General features: G+C 40.9%; 1 protein-coding gene across 5 annotated transcripts in view; it reads right to left on the bottom strand.

Annotated features, from left to right (window-relative positions):
• Positions 1–20,082, bottom strand: part of tanc1b (tetratricopeptide repeat, ankyrin repeat and coiled-coil containing 1b) — a 123,520-nt gene that overhangs the window by 80,777 nt on the left and 22,661 nt on the right. For 3 of the 5 annotated variants that reach the window (XM_005918226.3, XM_005918227.3, XM_014332372.2), the window contains exon 3: positions 10,277–10,483. The exons of 1 other annotated variant lie outside the window; for it this stretch is intronic. In XM_005918226.3, coding sequence (XP_005918288.1) covers positions 10,277–10,483 — 207 coding nt within the window. Of the gene's footprint in view, positions 1–84; positions 3,596–10,276; positions 10,484–20,082 lie in introns of those variants that run through there. One more of the 5 variants, XM_042219204.1, reaches the window with a different exon arrangement.

Raw genomic sequence — 20,082 nt, 5'->3', positions numbered from 1 at the left:
GTGCATCCGACAGAGAGAGAGAGAGAGAGAGAGAGGGAAAGAAATGCAGAAGAGACCGAGGGAAAACAGAGAGAGAGTTCTCACAGGATTAATATGTTCCAGATGGCACTGGAGATGAGAGGTAGTGGTGTCTTAGTTGGACAGGCTTAGCTGCACTCCGTAGCTTACATAAAACTCACTCACACACTCTCAGACAGCTCCCTGCGTTGATAGCAGCTCTGGTCTGTCTGACAACTCAGAATGCTGTCTGCATTGCTGGAGACTCTCGGTAAAAAAGCGGCTAGCTGGCTCTGGGAATGTAAACTACAGCAGGAAACCACAACAATTAGCCTCTAAGTGAACTAAAGATCCTTGCTCAAGCGCACACGTGCATTGTTGGAAATACAAGAGAAGAAAATTGCCAAACAGACAAAGCATCCCCCCCATTATTTTATCTGAAAGTGTGTCCTTCTGTTGTGGCAACAATAGTTGCATCTTTTGGTTAGATTGACCGCAAAGTGTCCAACTCTGATGATGTATCTGGGACAATGGAACAGCCCTTAGAGGAACGTCATTGTGAGCACAAGGCGATGACTTTGGCTAGCTGCACTGTTCCCTGCACTCACACCATGACAGTACTCTGACCCCATTTCCCATAAAAGGTAAGACAATGTGTGAAATGCAAAGAACTAAATTATTAGAATATTTAATGTAACAATTTTAAATGTTGCACACCACTGGCATACCCATCCTCATAGATGCGCAGCTGCTTGTGCAACATTTATACTTTTGCACAAAAAAAATAAAGATATCCAGTAAAAGCTGCCGTTTAACCAGCCCTGCTGGGAATAAACATGCTGTTTGGTGGAGCAGCACTGCAGCAAAGGCCTACTGATCTTTCCTAAAAGTGCCAATTCACTTGTTTAAACACATTTTTAAGTTCTCTACTTGGAACTCACATTTTACCGAGTCTTAAGAGCAGATCAAAAATGTAACCACACAAAAAAAAAAAAAAAAAGTGAAAACAGGAGGTGACTGTGTTATTTAGATCTGTAAATCCATAAAACAGCATGCCCCGACTCTTTGCAACTACTTTGGCCTTGACCTCCTGCAAGTAAAACCTCCTCCCTCCCCTCCTCCTCCAGGCTCTTATCAGATAACTGTATGTGTAACCCCAGTCATAATATAGAGAACAGACAGGAGATCAGAGACTGCGATTTCCACATTACCACATTCAGTCACTCCCAACCCCAAACAATTCCTGTGAATCAAATGGAGCAATTTATAAAACCGCTTCTGCTTGATGCACAGTGCCATCTATGGATATGCAACTTGAAATGCATAGAGGAAAAATGGTGGCTTTTGATACCTCGCATGGGCTTCTGTATGTACAATCTGGGTGTTCTCGTCTGTCACCAGAAGTGACTAGAAGAACTCAAAGTAAAAGCCCAAAACCAAATGGAGCGTCCATTCAGAGAAGCTGAGCAGAAGCTGTCCCATGTAGCAAAGAAACTGTTTTAAAGGTGATGATGATTTTTCTTTTAAAAGCACTATAATCTAAGGATTGGCATTCAAACGCAATGGGATGTTACAGATTTGTGCAGACAGATGGGTTAAAGCCTGAAGGGACTGGGTTAGTGAAGCATTTACAAAAGCGATCAAAGTCAGCCTGTTATTTGGGAGACACAGCCAAAGAGTATCCTGAAAACCTCCATTCATCTGCAGATGGTCAGGCACAACCTATTACCCGGGAGTCACATGGCTCCAATTAAAACGGGACTACAGGGACGGAGAGCGTTGTATGCGAGACACACACTTAGTTCAGGTAAATAACTTGGATGAAAAGTGAACTGGCTAATATGTTCCACTGACTGTATTTCATATAAAACAACAAGGGGCATAGTTTGAGTAATCTAAACCATATGTTCAAGTTCAGATTCAGTTTACAAAGAGGAGCACAGGATCCACACGAGAAATGACAAACATGTGGCTGCCCATCATGGATAATTTTAGGCCACATCTAAGGGCTGATAATGCAGAGAAATGGTAAAAGGTCTTCCGGCATGACTCACATTTTTGAGCATCAGACAAGGCACAGAAGAATTTCCTCTCGGTTCAAAATCTCATCTCAAGATTTAACAGGTTTCCATTAACGCTCCGCACTGATGAAGAAGCAATTGCCATTTATAACAGGCGTGAGAAGGTCACAGAAATTGAGCCCTTTGATATATGACCTCATGAAGGACAACAAGAGAAAGGCAAAAATGAGTTGCACTCTGACTTGCATCAATTTCAAAGGGTATATGATTAATCACAAATGTAAATTTATTAATTGTAAAAAGAAACGGACAGGAAATCATAACAAGGGAGGATGTGATGATTTTTTCCAGGGAGCGATATCGCCGAGCTATCAACTACGCTATATCTCCACATCACATCTCAGAGCTAGACACAACAAATCCAGAACACCTCATGAACCCTGGACAAAAGGAAGCCATCTCATTCCGATGCCCTCGGAAAACAGCAGGGAAAACCAGCAGACTGGTGCAAAAGGAGGCTGCAACTAAGGGAGAGAAAAAAGAAACTGGAGTGGTGTGGAAAGTAGCATGTGGCCAACAGCACCCAAATATAACTATGTATAAAACAGAAGCAGGATGACAACATTTGACCTTCATTCCTTTCAAATCTTGTTAAAAGTGCTTTTTCTTTGCATCTCGGTTGATTATTATGACATTGACACAAAGGCATTCCTGCTTAAAACCATGATAGTCCTACACATTACAAAAAGAAATAAATAAATCTGATCCATTAGGATATGGACTACACAAGACCTCTGAGGGTACCTGGTAATATCTCTCACTAATACTTTCTTTGACTCCATGAAGTTACAGGTGATTCAGTCTACAACCAGTGAACAAAGCTCTTAACAACAAGAACCTCCACAACAGGTTCATCTGCACAATAAGACACATACTTCTATTAACTGTTTTTAAAACTGTGTATCCAAGTACAAAGTACGTGGCTATTGAGGTATTTGCATCTTACAAAAGCCTTATTTGATTAGAAGAAGAGAACGAGCTTGCCTGCGTCTCCTTTTGATGAATGTGAGCCCACACACATGAACAGTCCTTTTTTAAACTTCTATAAAACTAGCACAGAAACTAAGGACATTTGTTTCTGGCCAATAAATGTTATACCGTTGGCCTTTTTATTTCGCCTCAATGGTGCCACATTTGTAAAGAAAATGACTTTGTGGGTTGAGCAGCATAGTTGAGTTTGTGCTAATGAAAAACTTGCTAAATCTTCTCTGTCAGTGCCAAACATCTCATTCTGCTGTTGGTGCTTTTTATTTGTTTGGATGATTGAAGTCTGAAAAAAATAATCTGAAGAATAAATTTAACAATTTATTCATTGAACAAATACGACCACACTGACCACATTTCCCTACTTCAAGCTTATTTGTTGACTGGCAAACATGTTATGTCGGTTTAATTTGCTATATTAGATAAATTGCCAGGCCAGGTTTAGCTCACCCTCAACAGGGGCGTAATTTCAAGGGGGGGGTTCAGTTCGAACTGAAGAAGCTTCCTGAAGAAGCTTCCTGAAGAAGCTTCCTGAAGAAGCTTCCTGAAGAAGCTTCCTGAAGAAGCTTCTCGGATGAGAGGTGAAACGTTTTCAAGCAACTTAAAGAAGACCAGACGCCTTTCTTTCCAAGCTCCTTAGACTACGATGACCTGGATGACTGAGAACCTTCACAGACATAAATGAATGTTAAACAAGCAGGGAAAAGCAAGCATACAGACTGCAGACTGTGAGTGCAGAGCACCCACTGGTTGGTATTCACTATCAGACACAGGAATCCATAACCAGCAAGCTATCAGTCAGCAGGCGCATGCACACATTTATACACATACCAGCCTGTCAAATACCTATCACCAACAACTTACAATGTCCAGTCAACACCACTGAAAGGGAGGATTGTTCATAGCTAGGAAGTGATCAAGAAGCTTTCCCAGCATTCTTCAAGATGGACTCTGACTTCTTCACATTTCAACTTCTCAATGAGACAGTGTGTCTTCTTTGTGCAGCCGAGGAGAATGAACTCAGTCCCACAACGTTCGTCTTTATGCTCCAAATGTGACGATGAGCTCAACTCAAAAGCGAAAACGAATATATGCTGGCAAGATGATGCTAGATGGTATTCTGAATTCTGCATGTTTACTCCATGTCTAATGCACCCAGTCTTTTATAATATAGTCTTTTTAATATTCGTACCAAAATCTCAACCAACAAAGCTGATAGAGTATTAGAAGCATTTTGCTTTAGGAACTGAAATCACAAACTTGTGATTCCTTTTTCTTTTAGCAGTCAGAAATATTAGTCCTCTCTGGTTAATATGATTTTTGTATTGTACTACACAACTGCATGTTTAATCATCACCACTCTCAGATATCCTGTTTCACAAAGTGATTTTAAATATGCATTAACTGGAATTTATGCCTCTGTGCTAAATCTACACCACAAACTAGAGCCCAACTGATATACTGGCCGATATTAGTCGAATTTATGTCGGACTATGTCAAATTTTTAAATAGCTTTTTTTTTTTTTTTTTTAAAGAATCTGTATTCATCTTAACAGCGTCGTAATCAATTCATCAGTGCAGCATGCAACAACTGGTTGTTGTGCCATTTAGTGCCATCAGTTCTTCCTTTGCATGTCCATCTACTTTTATCTGTTAAGAGTGGATCGACTTGAACAGACACCCTACTGCCAACTAGTGTTCTGGAGCCATATCTGTAGTGGAACAGTGGCATAAAAGGCAATCTATTATAATACACGACGACATCTTGCACACATCTCAGCACTACTGAGCAGCAGAGGAAGCTATGACAGTTTATCCAGCACTGGTTTCTGGGGCAGTAGGTGAGTTGAGATTTCACTGCAGATGAAAGAAAGAGGGGACCGCATGTGATAAGAAGCTAAACCTGTGGTGTAGTCAAGTGCAGTCAGGTGGAGGACTGGATAGCGCTTCTCATAGCGTGCTCATCAGAAGAACATTTCAAAGGATCCCTGTAGCCTCACAAGGTCTTTTACAGCTCAGCTCTCGGAAAGGCATCAATATTTCCCCAGGGCTGTCTGGTAACTGTCAAAACCCCAGAGTTGACTTCAGGAGAGCTCACCTCAAAAGGGCTACAGCTGGCTTTGAAGAGAGTTTCTACCCTCTTGACAGAAGACTGATATATCCAACCTGTACTCGCCTTCATGTTTCCTTTAATATTATTTGTGTTAAGCTGAAAATAATGTGAAAACTGTTTCAAACTAATCCGCAGCTGTATAACTGCAAACAACAGCCTTCTGTTAGACAAGGTGGTTTTAGCTAAACCAGAAACAACTTGAACATCTTGTTAATGACTGCTTCCTATCAATGAGGCTTTGCGAAAACGTGCAAATCTATGTAGACATCCTGAAGTGTTTTACAAAATTACCATTACCTAATGTCTGCGGTATTTGAGATCTTTCTGGAAAAGACGTTAAAGATAATCTTCAGAACATTTTTATGTGGCCTGTAGAGCTATTATCGCTTACAGCCGGAGCTAAAGTTATGGGACCAACCAAAACAGGAACAAAAAATACACACTGCACAATGACTCAAACGGTTAGCCACCACTCAGAGACAGCAGCCTGGATGCTGTTGATGCACAGCTACTGCCACAAAATAGAAATAAAGAGGAGATAAGCAACAACGAGGCCAAGGGATCAGACCACTAGCAATGAAGTCATCAGTTTACACAAACACACACCCACCCACACACACACACGCAACATGACGAGGTCTGGCAAGCCAAAAGCTACTGTTCCTCAGTAGAGAAAGAGAAAACAAAGGAGTCTAAGCAGGAATGGTATCAGCAAGGTGACCTTCGCACACGGATGTTAGAAAATAACGAGTCTCCAAGCTTTTCTAGGTAGAGAGATTATGCCAAATACATGTCATACTCTCTGGCGGTGATTTGCAGGCCTGCTCAGCTAATCAATAAATTAATCATCCCTTAAGCCCCCAAAAGGCAACGTTCCATCAGAACAGTTAACCTATTTTGATACACGCGAGAGCCTACCAGAGAACAATCCCCATGGGACCACAGTGCATATTTGGCAATTAAAATGATCCACTGCCCATAAAAGCAATGCAATAATGCGAATAGCTGTTTTATGAGCCAGTGCAGGCTGACAAAGAGGTAAAGCATGGATCTACCTACAGGAAGGTCACACAGCTACCGCACGTACAACAAGAGCGTCCATATCAACTCAGCCTCAATCATTCCTCAGCCTCTCAGTGGAAATCATGGGGACTAAAATATTTCAGCCGCTATTTATGATTTTTCAAACACTTCCTGTGACCAACACTGAGATGCTGCAAGCTGCTGCATATGCAACAAGGGTGCAGGGGTTTCCCCCGTAACTCAATCAGCAGCCCATTAGGATTTTTAATCCAAAAATGGGACAATAACCTTCTATAACCAGAGGAGGTCACTGTGGAGATACCCAGGAGAATGTCACGAGGTGGGGCACAAAGAATTTATAACTACTAAAACAAAAACAAACAAAAAACTCCCCCGAAAACCCAAGAACAAAATTGAACCCAATTTTCTATCTCAACCAGCATGTTAAAAAAAATAAAACTGAAAAGAAGACAGTCGTGTAGCACAAGAGGGATACAGGCAAGACAGGTACATTCAAAAGAGCGTAATCACCTCACGGGCTGCGAGTGGCTCTTTAAACACACAGTAAAGTCTAGGTGCTGTACAACACATGTCAGAGCGCTGTGTTTCATGGCTAAGCTCTGGGCTTAGCTGATCAAAGCCGTGCCACTCAACGCCACCAGACTTTGCGGCTCAGGCATCCGTCACACTCCTAATTAACTCAATGTTTCTCTGTTGTCCCCTGTGAAGTTTTCATGAAAAGAACAACCACTTAGCCGGGGCCTTCCAAACTGCAGTAGATTATCCAATGTGTCAGGAAATGAAGGCCAGCCACAAAATGCTTTCGGAATCTGTGAAACCACTTCCCCTGCCCGTGCAGCGCTGATGTGCAGCACGGGAGGGAGACCAAACAGATGTGCGAAAAAAATGCACTTAAGGATTTACTGCATGTATAAATGAATGCGGTGTACCTGAACTAGCTGACAGGAGTAGTTTCACACCATTTAAAAAAAAAACAAAAAACATTTAAAAATTAATCAACTGCTTTTCTCCACTATTGGCAAGTTATTTTGTAGAGAAATGTCTCTCAGAGGAAAGCAGAAGATCTTTGATGGAGCATATTAAGCAACTAAGCCTTGCTATCAGACACACCATGTATGTATCAATAAAATTAGATATACTGGCCCTTTTCAGTCTTCTAATAGGTAACATCGCTGGATTAATCAATCAGTTAAATGGCAGCGTTGTGTATTCAGATATAGGTCATACATATGGGAAATATTCCTCGTGACCTCAATCAAACAATCCCACAGTGATAGAAAAAGGAAGAATAAATGGGGACATTTTGCATCAAGTCAACTATGTAAAGGGACCTAATATAACAGGTCGGGCTTTATTATATTTAACATGGCACTTATATGTTGATAGCCATTTAAAGATCTTTTATGTAGTTATAGGAACATATCCTTATGCCCTTTTAGTAAATCGATCAGAAAACATGAAACTGCAATTTTTTAAAAGGGGAGATCAAATCTGTTGGCTCACCTGTCTGAAGCAACATTGTTTTCTATTACATCTAATCAATCTCGTCTCTACACACTGAATAATTCATGTTATATGAAATCACTACCGTTGTGCCACATGAATAAAAGCAACTCTCTCTGTTTAGAGAAGCTTCGTGGATTGTTTCTATTACTTTCTGATGAGGAAAAAATGAATATCTAGCTTCAAAACGAAGATTATAGCCATTACAAGCTGATCTATGACATGTGAACTATCAAAGTTTGTATATAATAAGCAGTTTATTCTGTAAGAGATGTTAAGCTGCAGGAAATATTACACACTACAAATGAAGTTCAACACAGTCAGGCTTTCTTTGCCTTTCTTTGTCAAGCTAGCTTGAAAAAAAAACTAAACCCCAGTTGGAGATAACAGGGATCACAACGGTGGTTAGCAACTTTTTTCAGTCAAGCCAGGCTTTGTGTTCCAGTGCTTTGCACTCTCATATAAAAATAGGTGTTTCTCAGGTCATGTGATTCTTCCTCTGCTCAAAACGATCCCTATGAGTGTCCCTTACTTAAATGAGAGAAGTTATAACTTGGTGATAAAAATATGTAGATAACACAAAAAATACAACAGTAAAAAGCAACAGTTTTACAGATAAGACAAAAGACTAATGCTACAGAAAATTGTTACTTTTGGGAGTATTAAAATAAGCATTTTGATCCAAGTGAACAATTTTATCACTGAGTGCTGCTGTTTTTTTCTAAGGTGACAGCTGTAAATTAGTAATCTCACTTTGCAGTACACCCCTCGCCTTCAAGAAACGTCTGTATATTGTGCATTGTATCTTGTAGTGAACTTGCAGGTCAAGCATACATTTCCAAAACACTGTTCCTTTGTTGTGAAGTGACTGATCTCCACATGTGTTTGCTGGATGAAAACATCCTCTGGCTCTGATTAAACAGGACCAGACGCTTGTAAACTTTGTGTTTGTGTCAGAATTTACCAATAATTCATGCTTTGCTGTTACAAACATCTGCATACGGATTACTGTAACTCAGATGAACGCGTGCTAGTTTCAAGAGTGATCCGTACTAAATGAATATACACCTTGATGACTCAACAAAAAGGTAAATTCAGCATCATCGTCACAAAGCTGAAACCCTTCCTGCAGCGTGTTTAATAATTCTCGTCCATGGGTTTTCACAGTTATCTGCGAGGACAGTGGAGGAGAATTAACAGACCCTCCCCCAGCCCTCTCCTGCTGGTGGTCCTCCATAAAATCCTATCTTGTCCCTCCACTTTTTCCCCCTTTTTCATGCCTCAGAGCACCCCAAGAGGGAATATGCTTTTAATGAGTGTCCCCTTTCCCCTGTCCCCTGGGCCATTTTCTCCTTCACAAACCCAGCCTCATAGCTCTCTTCATCCCCTTGTGCTCGTTCATTTCAAGCGCTCATTGCAAATCCTGAGTCATCCGAGGAAAATGAACACATTTAACTTGAGTGGCAGCTAAACAAACAAAACTCTACTTCGCAGGGCATTTGTGTTTTTTAAACAAGAAAGCACATTTGCAATTGTTTTCAGTTTCCACTGAACATCTGCATAATGCACTGCATCGCGGTCTCAGGATTATTTCAGTACTGGGATTTGGGAGAATTGCAGAAAATGTGCATAACAGTGAAAAATGCTACAGCAAACAGGATTTCCTAAGAAATGCAAAGAAATACGATGCGATCTTCAACCCTTAAAACTGCAGTTATTCAATTATTTTTTTCACAGAGACATTCACAACCTACAAACTTCCTATCACCTCATCTTTACACTAAATGGATCAAAGCTGTAACCACTCTAAACAATGGCTTGATAGCCCACAGATGAGTGCCACATGTGAGTGGGGACCACAATGGCCACTTAAAGGATTTCTCTCCCTTTTGCAAAGTCTCCAATATACAAAGACTCAGGTTAAAACGAGTTCCGCCACAATTAGGTATTCCTGGCTTTGAAGCTCTCCACAACCGCTGACAAAGATGCCCTCAACGCAATGGACAGAAGAAGCTTTGGAGGATTTAGATCAAATGTAAACACACACCTATTATCAGCCAGCAAAGCGTAAACACACAGTGAAGTCGCAGGAGGCCTCCTCTTCGACACAAGGCGATCAAATACAAGGGTGAAGTGGAAAAAACAACTCTCTGTAAACAGACTGCGCCCACAGAGTAACTGCTGGGATCCAGAGTGGTCCAGCTATCATTACTTTCGATACAGTGTGACTTAGTTTTCCAAGAGTGACAAAGCTCACAATTTCTATATTTTGAGATAAATATGTTAAAAGCTGTACTAGCACTCCTGGATGGCTGTCAGCAGTTATGCAAAGGAACCTGACGTGTGATCTATTTTAATTGACTGGATGGGTTTTCAAAAAATAGAAAGACTAAAAATAACCAAAATCACTCAACTTGGGAACATTAAAGGTTACAACAGATCTGAAAAAATATTCATAATATGAAAAATGGCAAGCATCATGCAGTTAACTTTTAGGAAAGAGAATTAGACGGTAGAGGGGGAAAAGCAAGCACTGAATTTAATCAAGCAGTACCTGGTGATCGCTTGTTACTGCGCAAGGGCATCATGTAGGACTGCCGAGGCAGCAGAGGTGAGGAGGGGAGCGACATGGACACTCCCTTGGCAAGGCTTAACCTGAAAACTTCATCCTGTGCATTAGGGAGACCACTGCCAGGCCCCTGGGGCTGGGGGTTTCCCTCAGTCGGGAATCTTCTTTGGACACTATGGCTATGAACGTCACCTGTTGAGGAGAACCACAACCTTGTTACTGCGTTTACAAAGCACGATCACTTCTGCATGCCATGAAACAGAAAGAAGGACTGGATCTAGGCAAAGTCTGATATTTTCATAACCCTTTTCAATATTCGTCAAGCCTAATCAGCACAAATCTTAATCTTGAGTGGGATGGACCAGTGAAACTGCCCTTTTTGTCAGTGTAAAGAGGATTTGCTGCACATTTCACCCCTGATAAACCTTCATATAAGAAAAAAGCAGAGCACTTTCAATTGTACCTTTCAGTTTTTCTGCATGACAAAGTAAATGGAGGAAATCTGTCAGCACGATTAAACTGTAAAAATAAATGTGTAAAATTACCGCTGGCTTGTTGCCCAGACTGCCTGTAACTATTAAACAAAGATTTGGTTAATTAACAGAAAGTGCTCGGTTTTTGTTTTTAAACTTTGGTTTAGTACGCACAGCCATGGGGGACGTCTGTATCAATAAGAAAAGTTGAAAAAGAAATACAGTTAAAAAGCTCAAATTTATGCCTTGCCTCAAGTTTTTCAAAGGGAGGCAGGACTGGACACTTTGCTGGACCGATTCTGGCCCCTGAGCCTTAGGTTTGACACTCCCAACATAGACCCACTCACTTTAGGCTTACCACATTTTCTTACTCTGCTAGTGTCTTTTGGATTTTTGTGTAGGAAAAGATCTGAAGCTTTGAGGGCTACTAAATAACCAATGTATTGCAATATGACTCTTAACGCCGACTATTAGCTGTGTTTACCAACTGGTTTGCTTCATCTTGTCTCACTAATTCACATTTTCTGAGCTTGGGTGGCTTTACTCAGAACCACAGGTTTCTGTGGTTGACCACATGTAGATGTAGTAGTTTTTGTTTTAAACTATACACATAATTAAATTAACGGTCATTAAACAAATCTGGCAAAACCTTGCTCTTAGATCTGAAAAAATGCTGAATCCACTGAATATTCAATATGTCTGAACTTTTGATCTTCTTAAATTCGTCTGATTAAACTATACTGCTTCAATATACCCCCGTTTTACTGCTAAAACATTAAACACCCTTATTTAATTTATTTTGGGCCAGTGAAAAGGTGTCTTGCCATTAGAAAGTACATGTCTCCTGGGTTTTAAAGACTCAACTTTGCAAAATTTTACAAGGACAGCTCAATAAATGTATTTTTTATAGTTCTAGTTATAATTTGCTATTTTAAAAAAGTATCTTAGAATGAAAAAAAAAAACCCTTAGTGTACACTTTAGATTAAAAAATAGACCTTGGGGCTGACACAAATGAAATCATGTACCAAAACCTTCCTGACTCTGAATGCCAGAAATGAAAAACCTCAGAGGAAACCTTGGCAACCTTTCCTGCAGCAGAAAGCAGTTTGGTTCCCACAGGATGGCATTTTTGAATGTCAAAAAGACATACAGCTATCAGGTAAAAAAAAAAAAAAAAAAATCCTTCAGCTTTTGACAAGAAAAGCAAAAGTCCCTTTTTTAAAATCATGACCACACAATTTTGTGTCTGGGCAATCATTGTACTGTTGTGCAACCTTGTTACACAGGCAAGTACCACAGGTTTGAACAGAAAAATGGTCTCTCACTGATATTTTTTGAAATTAAAATATTGAACATGAATGAGGTTTCAAAGACTCAAATACTGTTAGAAATTACATCAAAGGAATGGAAATGCAATGCCAAAAAAACCCGCCTAAAACATGGTCATTAAAAGGCTTTCATGACCAAGTCGGCTGTCAGCCTTTCACTAAATTTTACTGTCACTTGTAAACAGACCAATAACATGCTAATGGATATTTCATAACAACAACAAAAAACCCTCCCTTGGAACTCAAGGAAACCTGAAAGACACATGTAGCATGGATGGGCAAACACTGCGAGACTGAAGTGCACGTCCAAGCTTCCACAACCATCGTCCACCGTCCCCTCCCGATTTGAGATCTGCATCCAAGCCAGCACCCTGCAATGTGCTTTACCGAGGAAGCCGAGCAGTGTAGCCCACCCTCGAGCCCTCTCTTTGACAACCACCACATCTGCTAATCAATAGGCACAGCCTCCAGCCTACAAGCAACACTTAAGAGTCATGTCAGTTGAGATATCCCAACAACCTGCAGAGGCTTCGGCATCTCAGGGCTAAAACAATTCACATTTTTTCCCTGGAACTGTAAAACTCAACTATCTCAGAGGTCTCTGGCAAGGATACAGAATGCACATAACATATCAAACAGTCCAAGAAAAATATACGTACAGTTACAGCCTTTCAGAAAATGTGCTGGTTAGAATCCTGATAATTCTCTCTCCACTGACAAACAACATCCCCACTAATAGTAAGTTTTGCTGAACTTGGCCCCAGTTTTCTCTTACAGTCAAGAAATTTCTGGGGTCCATTCAGGTCATAGTAAGGACTGAAGGAGAAATAGCTGTGAAAAAAATGACTGCAGAAATTTGGAGACATTAAGGAAAAGAGTGAAAACTGTTGGTTTTCAGTAAAAGGACATCACCGATAAGTCTCTCACAAGGTTGCTGGAACGACAAACAAGGATGTCTGGTAGAGGTGGGGGAAAAAAGTCAAAACAGATCTGGACGCCTGAAAAACAAGGTCATATAATATATATTTAAACCAGGGATCACGGGCCTGTTAGAATTTCTCACGACCATGGTACAGATGAGAACATTACGTTAGTGGTGCAAACACAGTTGCGTGTCATTGACCACAGAGTAGAGATAATAGACAATTCACTAACTGTCTGTTGTTTGCAGGTATTTTAGGTATTTTGTGGGAAAAAGCTTGTGACTTCAAGAGTTTCATTTTCAGCTCTTTATCTGTACTGTTATCTTTTTCTCTCTGCAAGACTATAACACTGATGAATTCGGAGCTGGGAAAACAACAAGCTTTTATTATTTTTCATATGTTTATTCTGAAAACAAGTGTTGCGTCCCTCGTCTTGCTGAGATCCTTTCATTTTGCCACTCAGCTAATTACAGTGTGTTTGTTGCCCACCACCCAAACCAGCTATGTCAGCTGAGTGTCTCTGACCTAAGACTATAAAACGTTTAAAACTGGAAACTGTTGTTTTTAGGCCGACAGTTGTACTAAATCACAACGGGCACAAACAGGGGAATAAAGGCTAAAGAAAATGACTATATTTCAAGCTGTGGTAACATAAGAAATGAAAAACTCTGCTCTCAAAAGGCTTTAGTGCATTACGCATTTCATTGTATTTCATCTTTGTTTTAAAATATCCAGCCTTGTCAGACACTTTTTACTTAACCCACAGAGCTTCAGTTACCGTGTCGCAGCCTCGTTCATGTGTTTCTAGCAGCTTCATAAACCAAACCTGACAAGACTGAGACTTCAAGGAGGTAAAACTGCTTTTTTACTCTTGCCAGAGTCCATGTGCCTGCACAGGTGGGCCTTCATAGGTGCAAAAGCTAAACTGCTCTCTGATGACTAATATTTAAAAACACGATCCTCGTTGAAAATATATGACTGTACATGTTATGCTGCCTCTAATCTTGATGAAAGTGCATTGTGCACACTTTTCTGTTTCCCTTTAAAACGAAATATCACAATTTAAAATTGATCTCAAAGGTGTCAAAGCAGTTCACAGAGGCACAAAAGCACAAACTCACTGGCTGTTTAGTTCAGCTTGCAGATTATTAACACCTGCAGCTGCTGTTTGTGCGCTCAGGGTCTCTCCACAATCCCGTTCAGTGGGGTGTGACGTTTGGCTGTGAGCTTCAACTCTCCATGTGGCTGCCAAGCAACACTCCCAGGGCGTGCACCCAGGGGTCTCCGTCCTAGTCTGTGCATTGTCTGCACCCATAAGACTTTACTGATAGTTTTTCAATTGAAGTAGATTTTGAAAAAATAAACTCACACGTAGGCCTAGATATTTCCTTACCTATCAAAACACAGTAATACTGTGCATCATACACAAAAACTGTTTCCCCACAATCTCTACCATGACTTTGCTCAGTACCTCAGTAAGAGTTTGATCCCTAAATGGAAAAAAACAAGTCTTGCTTCAGTGAAAACCAATCCTGCATGGAAAGACCAATCTAGGCACAGTGCCGGCTAATAGCAATGTAATCTATTTTGCAGATTTAAAGTTGCCCACTCATCATTGCCACAAATTAATATGTATGAATTTATCAACCTCAAGATAATACCCAACTAGCAATACAGATCATACGTCAGTACACCGAACGAAATAGTAACTGCCGTTGTGGTGAACCACAGTAATGTCAATTAGCTTCGGTTAAGTTTTCAAGTCTTCAGTAAATTAGTGCTGACTCCTGTCTGTAGCCTGAGGTTTGAAAAAATCACAGAAGACTCAATTGCGAGAGGGGAAACTACTATTAGCAACCCATGTCTCTCTTTGGGGATATGAGTTCCGCTGGTCTGCTGGGCTAATCAGAAACAGGGACCCATTTACTCCACGCCTCTGCCTTACCAGAGGGGACAAAAAGCAGTCTTGTTTTTTAAAGGGCTCCTAAACAAAGAAGAATGCCAGAGACAGGAAGCAGAAAGGCCGCAATGACACCTCTGCATGCCTGCAGACATGGAAAAAACCTGTGAATGATTCAAAGGTCACCCAGTGAAGGCCAGGACCTGTCGTTACCTTGACCTGAGTGGGACCCACTGCACGCACACTGACAGAGACGCTTTAAAGGGTCCTTAGGGGAGTGTGTTTGTGCATATAACTGTGACAGTGGGTTATGCAAACAGAGATGAGACGATGCAAGGAAGCTAAGTTGATTTCTCCCCAGTGGGGAGCATTTAACACAAACCATATGACAAGCCTTGCATTTCTATTGCTAATCCTACATCAATTAATTACCCCAGTGCGCCTGGGGTTAAGGCACCGACCATGTCCACCACATACATGAACACAGAGCTATCGTTTATTGTCTTTCCTCATAAAAATCTTCAACTTCAACTTGACTGTTAAAGCATAAGATGCGTTTTAAAAAAGCCCGTATGTGAGCGATCAGAAGATTTTAATGTGAAACTACTTTTCATAACATTTGCGTTCTCCTGTGCAGCCAATTACATAACGTCTAGAAAAGCTTAGGGTTGCAGTGCATGTAATAAAACTTTACTTTTTAAATAATAATGAAAGAACTATCATTTCTGATTCTGTGCTGGTTAATGATAACTGCAGCAGGGCAAGGCACACGCCCGCCCCCATTTAGACGGAAGCACTATTCCAACAAAGTCCGCTCCTGGTTACGCAGTAAAAGCTGCCAGCAGGCCGTGGCCGATACAGATTTCAGCCATAATGCATTTTAAAGAGATTATGACAAAGTTGTAATTTTGGTAGTTGGTTCTGAAAACAAGAAGCGCCACATAAAAGCGTGTCATCCCAGTGCTGGTGGATAAGCAGCAGCGTGTCATGGCGACTGCGCTGCCATCTGAGCGATACCAAGTAACGCAGGAGGACACAAGGACAGAAACTCGCCAGTGCTATTTCAGTTACTTTCCAAAACCCTGGTTGGGGCAAGGCCTGCAATTTCAACCCCTGCTGTGGTTCAAGAAATCAGCCCTTTCTAATTATACCATGCTGGCCCAGGATGATGTAAAAATGATTACAGTCTCTTGCACGTTCTTTCGTCCTCATCAAAGTGAAGGTCCAGAGCCCACGAGGACATGCCCAACCCATAAAAACAGTTCAATATTATTTCAAGATACTGATTTAGATAAATATACATTAGCATACAAATCAATTATTTGACCAGGTCAAACTATGACAACCTTTAATGCTTATCCCAACAAATGTTCCAACTGGCTGACTCGTAAGTTTGCAAGAATGCCATAAAGAAGGAAAAACTATCATTTTCATTAAAACTTCATAAAAGGAAACTCTTAAAACGGAATAAATACTGATATGAGTATGGGTTAAAAGTGCAAAAGTATTTTAATTATGCATGTGGATCATTTAGGCCTTCGTGTTTCTTTCTGATGCAAACTGATTACATTATATAGTCATGCACAAAGGCTAGTATGCAAAGTGATTATCCACACCAAAGTCGTATCACTACAACTTCAAATTAATGCTCCCCCCCCCCTCATGTGTCCTATCTCATTTCCACTTCTACCTTTCTGTTTACACTGCTGACTCATTTGTAATTACCTGAAGTGAGTCTGTGTAGTGCATTTCTCCTTTTAAATCTGTGCAAACAAATCGGATCCGTCACTCCTTGTGAGCAAATGCATTTGCCTTGTGAAAGGCACGGGCCTTTTGCATTGTCCTACAAAGGTATACTGCTTATGTAGCTTATTTGTCTCTACTCTGTACTATCCAGTAGTTCACTTCACTGTTAAACAGGGTAACAAAGTGCTAACACCCTTTCTCTAACACCAAATTAAAAGCATGCCCAAACATATCAGGACAGGACAATGACATTTCCACACCAGTCGCTTCAAATTTTCACAGCAACCTTGTCATCATTCACAGACAATGAACTAGATTAAACCCTAATGAAGGGAGGGATGCATACTGACTCATGGCTTGTGATACCATGTGATGGCTGACACATTTCTCAGTGAACAGTTCTTATACTATATATGCTACACACAAAAAAACAATTTACCAAAGAAACAGTATTGTCTCTATTAATTTATCAACTTGCCTGCCCCAAAAATCTAAAGTTTAAGGTGCAAACTATGATATAAGTCAATGCAGTATGTTGCGATAACAAGCCACGATACGTTTTTCTCCCCCCTCTGCACACACATACTGTACAAAACTACAAACTCAGTCAAGTATCAGCTTCTCGCCAGTTAATTTTAAGCCCTACACACAAAATGAAGAAAGACTATAATTAATGCAGATTCTTTCAGTCAGCACACAAAGCACGATGACCATGGAACAATCCACCAAAGAAGAGAATTCTTTCGCTAGACTGAGTGCCAATGTGGATTTACTGTGTACTTCCGAGACCAAGGTGACAGTCTCACAAAAGCTGTCATGGTTAACACACAGAAACCCGCAGAGAGGAGAGAGAGAGACAGACAATAAAGAATACAGAGTGGGGGGAGGGTCCTCAGTACGAGTCATCTATAGTGACGCAGGACAAATTGGATGTAATATGTTAATAAGACGCAAAGCTTTCTGGTTTCCAATACCAAAACAAAAAAATTACTTGTTGCGGCAAAGTAATGCAACCAATCTGGGAAACACTGAGGAGGCATCATTGCTTTCCCCATGAGGCCCTTCTCATTTCAAACCACTTTACTCAGTCAGTGGTAGCCATAGAAACGGTCAAAATACTGTACAAGGCAGCCTGAGAAAAGGCTGTAAAACATAGACTGATAAAGTGATAAATAATAAATCCCACCGACTTGTTAGCTCTCTTGCTATGGCTTTTTTGTTTCGGCTTTTCCAATTTCAGCCCAGGTTCATTCCTGAAATAGTGTCATGTGTGACATCTTGGCAGGATTTTTCCCATTTCAATGACTTCCTGTTTGCTACAAGTAAGGCACTAACATCCTCCCCACGGCCATGCCGCAAGATTTTAATTTTGCCTGCAACCATCAAATTTCATGAAGTTTTCAAACTCTCTAGAGATATTCTTCTCTTACTTGTTTTCACAGGATTACTTATCTATCCGTGCGGTCTCTGAGGAGAATCTTTAGTTTTAGCTTTTTAGAAACAGGAAAGCTTTGCTTTAAATGCATACGTACTTGGTAATTAGGTGCTTTATGCAATGTTAAGATGCTGCAGGCAAAGTAAGACTGCAAAGGGTTTTGGAGCTAGAAACACTAAGAGTGTGCGATTCGCTCTCTTTCCTCTGAAACACAGCCCTGCAGTAGCCCGAGCTCTGGAATGCCTTCCCCACTGGCCCCTGGGGAAGTGTGACTGAAAGGGAGGAGTATATGTGGGTCTTGGGGGGGAAAGAGGAGGAGGAGGTGAAGGGTAGCACTGGGCAGGCACCATGACATTTCCCATTCCTCTTCACAAATTGCCAATTTAAGTGGGTATGGGAAAAAGATATGAACCAGACAATATCTTTGCCATGTTTTATTTTAAGATTTGTGACAGGGAAGCAACCGGAATGCCAATAAAGGGGCCGAGAAGCAGACCAGAAAGACAACAACCCACATATTAGCAGAAAAACTAAAATGAAGTACATCTTAGAGTCTCAGAGCTTGTCTGATATCCTGAGGTGGAAATCCAAAATACAGACAATGTTTGACATAAACACAAAAGCCAATTTTTTCTTCTTTTTTTTTCTTTTTTAAATCATCCAACCACAGAAAAACAGGAAAATTCAATCACTCTTATTTTGATAGTGCAGTCACTGGGTAACTTTCACCCTTCATATCCTGTGCTTTCCTACAGACAGGCTGACCAGTCAAGAGTCTTTGGACAAACTTTAACTTTCACCATTTTGGACAGAAAGTTATAATTCTAGCGTTTATTCATTGTTCTGCTCTTCTGATTTGCTCTGAGGATGAAGGGAACACTAACTAGAACCTTCAGCAGGTGCAGGACTTCTTCATGTGCCACCAGGAGAAGTTCCTGAAGTTAGATTGTAGCTGGTAATTAAAGGCTGAGGCGATGCAGGGTCACTGGGGAGGCAGCTGATTATACTGCTCTGTTATTTGTCACAAACAAATTAGCAATAAAAATATTTATTGAGGTGTATCTTATAGAGATCCTTAATCATCTAAGACAGATTTGCCTATGTTAGTGTGCACTTATGTGCGTGCACGTACATGAGTGCATGGTCTGCTCTGCACCAGGGATCTTTGCTCTGAACCAAGGGAGGTGAAATTAATTTACCCAAGTGGCCACATGAGAAACTGGGACTGTTGTGGAGGGTCACACCAAGAAGCTTATAAATAGAGAAACACGGTGCGGCCCTCCACAACAGTCCCAGTCTCTCATGTTGCCCGCACCTGCAGCTGAACTCAGTGCTGATAGTAGGCCTGCCTTGACCAAATATTTTCCTTACCAACTGTTATCTGTTAGTTAATGCAATAAAGAAAAAAGGCGCCTGTTAAGGACACAAAAGTGGTAGTGATTCTAAATATAGTGCAACAACGAGTAGGGAGGCCACACTAAGTGGATAATGGTGCACTACTTGCATGTCTGAAATCATGTTTGAAGTCCGCAAATCACACATGAATGTGATCTTCCTGTGACTGCCTGGTCCAAAGCCTGTACCATGTAGGGGTTGGTATGTGCAAGCAGGAATGGCTATCGTGACGAGTGTCAGACAGTTGCCACCTTCTGACACATTCCCTAAGAGTTACATGCCTATTACAGGGATCACGGGTCTTATTTCACAGTCTTGATTATCTTTTCCCCCCAATTTAGAAGCTTTTGTTCCGTTAAACAGCACATTTCCCTTTATTCCTTTCCCCAATGTGTGTCTACCTGCCTATATATGAAAAGGGGTGGAAATCAGCCTCTGCACGTGCAGGCAATTTCACATTAATGAAGATTTATAGAAGATGACAATGGGTACACTAGAATTTATGAATACAATGCACAAGTCTGGGTCTCCACAAAGATTTATGCATCTGACAGATTAATGATGGTGTGATTCTGCAAAGTGACTGTGTG

This window comes from Haplochromis burtoni, unplaced genomic scaffold (assembly GCF_018398535.1).
Source record: "Haplochromis burtoni strain Fernald_Lab_line unplaced genomic scaffold, NCSU_Asbu1 Contig_29, whole genome shotgun sequence".
NCBI classification, from domain to species: Eukaryota; Metazoa; Chordata; class Actinopteri; order Cichliformes; family Cichlidae; genus Haplochromis; species Haplochromis burtoni.
This window is presented reverse-complemented; position numbering and strand designations above follow the sequence as displayed.